This window comes from Macrobrachium rosenbergii, chromosome 46 (assembly GCF_040412425.1).
Source record: "Macrobrachium rosenbergii isolate ZJJX-2024 chromosome 46, ASM4041242v1, whole genome shotgun sequence".
Lineage (NCBI taxonomy): Eukaryota > Metazoa > Arthropoda > Malacostraca > Decapoda > Palaemonidae > Macrobrachium > Macrobrachium rosenbergii.
In genome coordinates, this window is record NC_089786.1 from 19,419,413 (window position 1) to 19,428,814 (window position 9,402).

General features: G+C 40.9%; 2 protein-coding genes across 2 annotated transcripts in view; both read left to right on the plus strand.

Moving 5' to 3' along the window:
* Window positions 1-1,936: 1,936 nt before the first annotated feature.
* Window positions 1,937-5,283, plus strand: LOC136830057 (uncharacterized). The gene is made up of 2 exons (XM_067089263.1): window positions 1,937-1,958; window positions 4,866-5,283. The coding sequence occupies exons 1-2, from the start codon at window positions 1,956-1,958 to the stop codon at window positions 5,271-5,273; spliced, it is 411 nt and encodes a 136-aa protein (XP_066945364.1). The 5' UTR covers window positions 1,937-1,955; the 3' UTR covers window positions 5,274-5,283.
* Window positions 5,284-6,055: 772 nt separating this feature from the next.
* The window catches only part of LOC136830390 (uncharacterized), a 3,489-nt gene continuing 142 nt past the window's right edge, over window positions 6,056-9,402 (plus strand). Inside the window, exons 1-4 of the mRNA XM_067089926.1 lie at window positions 6,056-6,072; window positions 6,620-6,760; window positions 7,573-7,582; window positions 8,332-9,402. The exon at window positions 8,332-9,402 is cut by the window's right edge and continues 142 nt beyond it. Of these exons, the coding sequence (XP_066946027.1) occupies window positions 6,056-6,072; window positions 6,620-6,760; window positions 7,573-7,582; window positions 8,332-9,402 (1,239 nt within the window). The remainder of the gene's footprint in view (window positions 6,073-6,619; window positions 6,761-7,572; window positions 7,583-8,331) is intronic.

Genomic DNA, 9,402 nt, shown 5'->3' on the forward strand with positions numbered 1-9,402 from the left:
ATCGTAAAAATCCACAAAAAAAAAAAAACAGACAAACAAACATGTAAACAGTGTACTGTGATTTACTCCTCTAGGTTATAACTGTGCAATGACAAGATGAGTTGTTGGGTCTAGTGACACTGATCCAGTTGTGGCTGAAATTCTGTCTCATTTCTTAAATAATGACTCAGCACCCATAAAATCTGCATTGCATTTCAGTTCTAACTTTCTAGAACCTCTCTCTCTCTCTCTCTCTCTCTCTCTCTCTCTCTCTCTCTCTCTCTCTCTCTCTCTCTCTCTCTCTCTCTCGGAAATCAAAGCCGGAGAGACACTCGAAACCGAAATGATAATTTATGGGCAAACTATCGTGATTTTCGTTACACACAGGTGTCACATTTACACTGTACTCATGTTAATCCCACAGTAACCCACTCACTCTGTTGCCCCCTGAGCCTCACTGTGACCCATTGCCGTTAGCGCTAAATCCCTCCATAGCCCTCTGCTTAATGTAATCTAGAGTTATGTGCATGTAGAAAGTTATTCACTTACGTCCTCTCGGACACCACTGTGATCCATTGCTCCTTGCATAAGATCCATTCGTGTTCCTTTGCCTAGTATCATGTCATCCCAGCCACCTGGTTCTACAATACCCATTACCTCTAGACTCTCCAGGAGGCTGGCTTCTCGTCTCTTGGAAAGTTAATCATTCATTCCTTCCATTGGCTCCAGGGCCTCACTGTTACACACTATTGCTTCAACCAGATCCCTCCATGTCCACCAACTTACCATCAGCTTAACCCAATCATGTGGATCTTCGATACGTGTAGAATCTCCGGGAGGTTATAATTTTATCTCCTTGGAAGTTTCTCGCTTATTGCCACTGACTCTCGAGCATTACTGACCCATTGTTATTAGTACCAGACCCTTCCATGTCTCTGCTTAGCACCAAGCAAAACCAGTGATGTGGATCTTCCAGTGCAACAGACTCTCCAAGAGGTTTCATGCCCTCGCTCTCGGCCGTTACCGTAACCTGTCGCTGCTTGAGCCATACCCCTCCATGACTCTTCCAAGCCATCCGGAACTTCAACACAAAGTGCTCGTTGGCCCTCCAGGAAGCTGCCTTTTCATCCCCTGGAAAGTTTCTCATTCACTCAATCCATTGGCTCTCGAGCCACACTGAGATCCAGTATCTCTTGAACCAGACTCCTCCATGTGCGCTCATCTCCCGGCTCCGACCATTGACCTCCTTCCATCTCCTGTACCCTCCGTCATCCTCCTGGGTATTGGGGTATGTCTGTCTTTCAAGTGATGACCACCTCAAGTTGTTAGATAATGAGAAGTGAAAGTCCAATCTATTCATACAATCACTTGCCACAGCAGTCCTTTCTAAAATTCGTTTAAAGTAAATTCCACTGCTGAGAGAAAGGATGACACTTGGATAAACAGATGAAAATTTGTATGAAAAGAACTGACAGAAGGAATAAACACTCGATTTTAAGATAATATTTAAACTCACGGAAAATAGGAACTTTATTTTATCCAGAATCAAAGGTTTCTATTATTGCTTATTCTGCTGAACATACATATTCGGCAAACTAAAGTGTCATAGGTATCGCAAATAACAAGTTGAAAAGCTTATAATTTACCGCACTTTATACTGGAAAACGTACACAACATAGACTTAACAAACACAAGAATATTAAACACTGGTTACGAAACATGGGGATTGATTTAAAGTCAATATTACTTTTTCGCACTTAGCGCGAATGAAAGTACTCCATAAATGGCTTCTCAAACGTAGGCACAACTGCTTTCAGAAAAAAGATGCGAACTTTTGTATCACCTGACGTTCCAGTCATATTCAACCAGTTGCGCCTTGGGCGTTTACGAACGTTTTGGGTTTGTTCATATATAAACACTTTCACTAATCTAATCGTGTTTAGTCCTCGTAAAGACGTAACACTGTGAACGTCGCTATGGTGAGTTTTTATGTATCTTTTTCCTTATCCTTTTCCGTGTTCCTTGATTCATTTGCTCATTCCGGTACTGAGTCTGTATTTCTTTGTTCCCAAGGACATTTGCATTTTTTATTCTGTTTTTCTTATTCCATGAGCATTCTAATTTATCATTCTGCTTTCTTTAACCAACCCTGTATTCCCAGTCTTTATACGCTTGCTAGCCTTTTTTCATTATGACCCACTTAGCTACCTTTGCTTTCCCTGACCCAACAATTATTATGGATTTTTCCTTGTAATTCTCCCAATTTATAACCATCTGTGTTTTCATGACTGCACAATCCCAATCTCTATTACTGACCTGGGCTTTTGCTGTTCTTCTCTGACTCTTCTAAGCTTTATAATAATTTTGTGTTTTTTTCAGAATTTTTCCCGTCATATCTTCTCTTCACTGAATATAGAGTGCATATATCTATGTAAATATATATTGATGTCCCAATCAAATGTAATGGAGATTATATGACTCTGTCCTGGCCATAATGGCGCTAAGGAAATAGTTTGCCCCTGGCTGAGACACAGAAATCTTAAATACTCACACACACACAAACACACACACGCACACATATATATGTGTGTGTGTGCGTGTGTGTGTTTGCTAGCGCGCTTTTTTGCATACATATCTGAACATAAATAATTTTCTGTAGTTACAAGTACAATTGTGTGTGTGGGGTTGAACTATGTCTGTGAATAAGATTGTATGTAGTCATGAGAACCGGTAAAAGACTTCACGTAAAGAGGTAAAAATAGGAGGAGGATGAAAAGTCAGGGAATTTAAGTGAAATTTTGTCAGCTGAAGATTCATTAGTCAATTATTATAATTATTATTATTATTATTATTATTATTATTATTATTATTATTATTAAAGTACACAATCAAATGGATTAAATCTATAAGGCCATTGACATAAAGCAAAGTTCCACAGAATAGAATATCCTTATGAAACAAAAAAGAGAGGAAAATGGGGAACAAGGTAACATACAGAAAGTAAATAGATCAAGATACAGCAAAACAATGGAAAACAGACAAGCAGGAAAAGCACACAAATTAGAACAATTTAAGTTACAAAAACTAAGGCCATGGAGCGCAATACCTTTAGGCGTACATTACATACCGACAGTTTTTTGGGTCTAGGGGTAAATATCTGCAGCCGACATCGGCGAGTCTTCTGCCTTGCTTCTGACTGGCCAGTGTGCCTGAATTTGAACCTTTGCTCTGCTGGGTGGTGAGCAACGTCAGGTTCGGGCAACAGCGATTACCTTCAAGGTGATCTGATGCTCATCAAAACAAACAAGTAAAAAATGCCTCGAAGTTTCTTCGGCGAAATCAAGTTTTCTGTACAGTGTATAGTGCTTTATGAAACTCTTAGCCATGATCCATGAAACTCTTGGCCGCGGCTCATGAAAATTTCAGCCAGGGCCCGGTGGTGACCTGTGTTCTTGGCATCCATAGCAGTGCCAGACGCATCATGGCTAAATTTAACCTTAAATAAAATAAAAACTACTGAGGCTAGAGGGCTGCAATTTGGTATGTTTGATGATTGGAGGGTGGGTGATTAACATACCAATTTGCAGCAGTCTAGCCTCACTAGTTTTTAAGATCTGAGGGCGAACAGAAAAAGTGCTGACAGAAAAAAGTGCGGACAGAAAAAGTGTGGACGGACAGACCAATAGCCATCTCAATAGTTCTCTTTTACAGAAAACTAAAAGCATTAGTATTGCAGCCTGAAAGACTCTTCTACATTCTCTCAGGAAGGGAAATTAAAAGACCTCTGGCATTGGCCACTGAAGCCGATGCCTGAAAACATGAAACAAACGAAAAACGGGAAAACAGAAGCCGGAAAATATAACCAAAAAAGTAACCTGGAAACAGGGTGAATGTCAGCTATTTTGAGCGAGTTGCGAAGCATGTTCAACACCGTTACCGAAAAAACACAGACTATGATGAAAGAGATGAGAAAATGAAATATGCTGGAAGTTCCATAAAATGGAAGGAAATGTGTTAATAGTGAAGAAAGAAGTTGGTGAACTCAGGATATGAGGCCTGTTAATTCATGATGATGAAAGATTGAAGTCTGAGATAAATGATTTGAGAAACTCAGGCTAAGATAAAATGTTATCATATTTACCAGCGGATAATATTTCTCTTTCCATTTCTACAGTATTTCACCTGTTTCTTGGGGCGGCATGTTTCATCATCATGATAATTCTAATAAAACCAATAATAGTTATACACACTTCATGAATATGGAGATTAACAGAAGATAATCATATCTCTCTAAACAGTGGGTTTTCTTTCAATAATAATAAAAACTACATATTTTGTTTTCTAGATTAAAATCCATACAGCGAACTTTAGAATATTCCTCAACTCTTTTTATAATAAACTTGAAAACCCTCCGGGAAGAATTCAATCAGTCTGGACAGCAAAGATTTTGCGAATATTACTCTTCTGTTCATTGATTATATTACTATAATATATATATATATATATATATATATATATATATATATATATATATATATAGATATATATATATATATAATAATAATATCCGTCGTAGTTCATTGGTTATCAAGTGCGTCTCACCAGACAGACTTGTGTACCTGGCAGTCAGTCAGTTGTGACGGGTATCATTCCAAAAGACTTGCTGAGCGCTGCCTGTTTAGCGCCCTCTGGATTCACTTGCTCTAATGAGAACAGGGTGCGGGAGGGGGAAGTAATAATCCCAATATATGTTTATTTATTCTGTTCTATGTTGCTGGAAAATTGCTTCAATATTCTCGACATTAGTGGTCAGGTAGGTTCGCTAGTTATCATTATGATGAGTAGAATGACCACTGGAACGTCACCATTTACTTTTTTCCTTCCAGAGGGCACCGATCTTACCAGTGGTCCTCGTCATTTCCGTCATATCCTCAGGGGTAAAACCGACTCGAACCAGCAGTAGGCTGTACGAAGATTTTCGACAAAGGGTCCTCCAGGCAACGCTGGATGCTCAGTCCCAGCGCCACCTCCTCGACGTAGCCGGAGAGCCCCTAGGAAGCGGAGGGACTGCAGGACGATACCCGAGGGCATACATCATACCCATCAGTGCCAAGGGCGCGCATGGATACTACATTAGTGACGCCAGTGAACACGTTCCTCAGAGTCAAGCCGCGCGTTCCTACGACTATGAATATGGCATCCCTCCCGCTACTGCCAATATCATGTTTAATTTAGGACGTCCGATTCATTCCAGAGATGTCACCCTTTTCAGCAAAAGGCAGAACTACCGATGAACGTATGCCAATGTACAACCTTTATTAAATCATTCAAATACTAGATTTCTTTGTTTCATATCTGCCAAAGTAATCCTTGGTGTGACAGGAGATGAAATTGCAGGAAGAGTCATCAAATTAGGGGTTATCAAAGAACGTAACCAGCGTAATAATGAAATGGCTTTGCAAGTTATTAAAAAGTTCGTCAGAAATGTTGGCGTGATAATTTGCAGTAGCCTTGCTGATAACGTTATGGGAGAAAAACTTCATTCTCCATCCATTTGCGATTTAAATAGCAGTCTTCATAACAAAAAGATGAAATAATGGGATGAATAAAGACATTGGTAAAGATACTGCAGAAAATAAACTCACACACACACACACACACACACACACACACACACACATATATATATATATATATATATATATATATATATATATATATATATATATATATATATATATATGTGTGTGTGTGTGTGTGTGTGTGTGTGTTGTGTGTTACGTGTGTGTGTGTGTATGTGTGTGTATGTGGGAGGGAGTTTCTGTACACCTGTCTATATGGAACGGAACTTGAGCAATTCACAATTTGTAACCCAGCGTGACTGCCAGCAACTCGCATAATGGGGGGGTCTACACTGCTTCTTGTCCATTGACCCATTAAGAAATTTTTGCCCGTAAATGCTGACTTTAATCGCACTCTGTCATTAAGACAGTTTTCCTTAAAATTATTTCAAAACAACGATGACAAAAATAGGAGACCGTGAGGGAAAAAGCTTTTGTTTTCGTACTTGATGATAATGCATGTGAAAGGAAGGTAAGGAATAGCATTTAAAAGCGGGCATTCGCATGAAAGAATGTCATAAGCACGTGACAGTACCCCTAGCTTTCAAGAAAACTTACGTTACTTGAACTTGCAACAGACTCAGTAGTTTGGCACAAGAGGTCAGTGACCCACAATAGGATATAAGGAGTCAATGAGATGAGTAAGGAAAGAATATAAAAACAAAAACTTTCCAGCACTAAAAAAAAAAAAATATTACATCTCGCCACAGGCTTTGGGAGTCTGGCACGAGCTGGCCGTAAATCACGGGATGAATGAGAGAGAGAGAGAGAGAGAGAGAGAGAGAGAGAGAGAGAGAGAGAGAGCCCTATTGACGATCACCCATCCTCTTCAAATGACGTTGACCTCCAGCATCATTTTGCATATGATGACATATGATGGCATAACGGTGAGAACACTAAGAAGAAAATGACACCCGGGACCCTCCACGTCAAATGACGTTGTCGGCCCCTCGTGGTGTTGTGGCGAGTCACAGGTGAAATCTGCTTTCTCGCTCTTTCTTCATTTCGTCTGATTACAGGTTACTGGTGTTCCACTGGAAACAATATCATCGCCCACAGACAAGGTCGCTCTGCTATGTTTCGGTATATAACCGGCGGATGGTCTGCCTAGCCTCTACATTCCGCCTGGCGGTGACCAACATACGACACAGTTCACGATGGTAAGCTTAGCACTGGTTTATATTTTATATATATTATATATATATATATATATATATATATATATATATATATATATATATATATATATATATATATATATATATATATATATATATGTGTGTGTGTGTGTGTGTGTGTGTGTGTATATTTTACCATAACAGTAAAGTAAAAGTCAAACAAATTGTTTCATCTTGTGATATTCATATACGTATTTTTTTGTTTTCCTTTTTATGTTATTCTGTTGAGTTTTAAATACAAGGCATTTCTCATCTGTTATACTTCAGTGGGGTAAGCATAATGCACTCGGCGCACATTGCATTTCTAGGGTTGCTGTACCTAAAGAATTATATATATCAACATATAAATACATTTTGATAAGTAAGTTTTGGCGCGTTCGTACGCAACCGTTTGTCGTCTGCTAAAAAAACACCGCATACAGCGCCATCTGCCAGAGTGACGTGATTTCAAGATTCTAAATAAAACAAGTATGGCAAAAAATCAGGCTTATTATTAAGAAGACGTGAGGTTATATGAATATACCGAAAGTGAGTTTGAATTGTTTTCTCTCTTATCAGATGGCTAACTTCAAAAGACCAGATCACTTCCTTTAGATATTCTAAATTCCTTTAACCTTCGCGAAGCGGACTTTTTTCATAATGTCCTATGTAAACTACAATACTATGAAGACATTGTTACTCACCAGGATTTGTAACTCTAACCTACCATTGTTCAAACGAATCTTTTTGAATTTGTAGCTGTTTGTTCAAGAATTTCTCATTTTACTACACTGATTCCTTTCCCCCATTCACAGTCCTCATACCGTATTTGATGGCTTCTTAAATCTTATAATTCATCTGTGACTGGTAACCAAAGAATTTACTAATCACACTTTGACATGTGTGACACAGAAACAGATACCTATTCATACATAAGGTGCCAATTTAAAGTTTATTATATGTCAAGTGTTTTTTTTTTCTCTCTCTCTCTCTTAATATATTGTAAAAATATATTTGAGAGATACAGCGAGAAACGGAATGCGGCCAAAACATGTGCGGGGTATGGGAAACCGTCTAGACTACATAATATATTTTCGTTTAGGTTCTTATCCATACGTTCATCGATCGTGCATACGGATGGAGCAAGTGGGGAGAGTGTGTACATTAGAATGTTTAATTCTCAGACATCGCAGTTTAGCACATTTATCAGCAGTATAGTTTACATACCCTGACTGTTTTTGGTATCATGAAGTTACGAATTCTGTTCCCGGATGTATCACAAGGGAAATTTCAGCAGGCTAGTCTGTCAGACCACTATTTTGCATCGTTAATGCCAACTTCAAGTCAACAGGTCTGTGCAAATTACGTTTCTTTGACAATGTGCTCCATTTCCTCACATATATCTCCATTATAGCATGGTTCAATTTAAACTCTCATAAAAGTGCAGTACTTACCCTTGAATGTTCGACAGACAGCCAGCTGCCTTGAAAAGATTGAAATTGAACAACCGAAATCACTTCAATAACTAATTCCCTTCCCACATGATGCACTGTTAATTATATTACCCTCCGTAGCGGACGTCACTGCTGCTCCTGTTCTTGCTGGGCCTTCTGATCATCGCCTCTGAGGCCTCTCCTGGGAAGAAATTCCGAAAGAAAGGTGGTAAGAAAGGCGGAGGCGGCGGCGGAGGCTATGGTGGCGGTGGAGGTCTGAGAAGCTCTTATGGAGGAGGAGGAGGAGGATACGGAGGTGGTTCCTTCGGAGGGGGAGGATACGGAGGCGGTTCCTTTGGAGGAGGAGGATATGGAGGCGGTTCTGGAGGTGGAAAAGGAGGAAAAGGTGGAAAAGGAAAAGGAAAAGGAAAAGGAAAAGGAGGAGGATTTGGAGGCCTCTTTGGTGGTAAAGGAGGTAAAAAAGGCAAAGGTGGCAAAGGTGGCTTCAGAGGAGGAGGCGGAGGATATGGAGGCTCTTTTGGTGGAGGACATAAAGGTGGATTTGGAGGTGGAGGTTTTGGTGGTGGAGGTGGATATGGAGGCTCCTTTGGCAGCGGGGGTGGTGGATATGGAGGCTCCTTCGGCGGCGGAAGTGGTGGATACGGAGGATTTGGAGGTGGTGGACATGGAGGTTCCTTTGGTGGTGGCGGAGGAGGATATGGAGGCTCCTCAGGAGGTCACGGAGGCTTCTTTGGTGGTGGAGGTCACGGAGGCTCCTTTGGCGGTGGAGGCGGAGGATATGGAGGCTTTTCAGGCGGTGGAGGTCATGGTGGATTTTCTAAAGGTGGCGGTGGACATGGAGGCTCCTTTGGCGGTGGTGGAGGATATGGTGGCTCCTCTGGAGGTCACGGAGGCCTCTTAGGCGGCGGAGGTCATGGAGGTGGAGGATACGGAGGCTCTTCAGGCTTTGGAGGTCATGGAGGCTCCTTTGGCGGAGGAGGTCATGGAGGTGGAGGATATGGAGGCTTTACGGGAGGAGGAGGTCATGGTGGATTTTCTAAAGGTGGAGGAGGACATGGAGGCTCCTTCGGAGGTGGAGGATATGGGGGCTCCTCAGGGGGCCACGGAGGCTTTTTAGGAGGCGGAGGTCATGGAGGCTCTTTCGGAGGTGGAGGTGGAGGATATGGAGGCTCTTCAGGCTTTGGAGGCCAT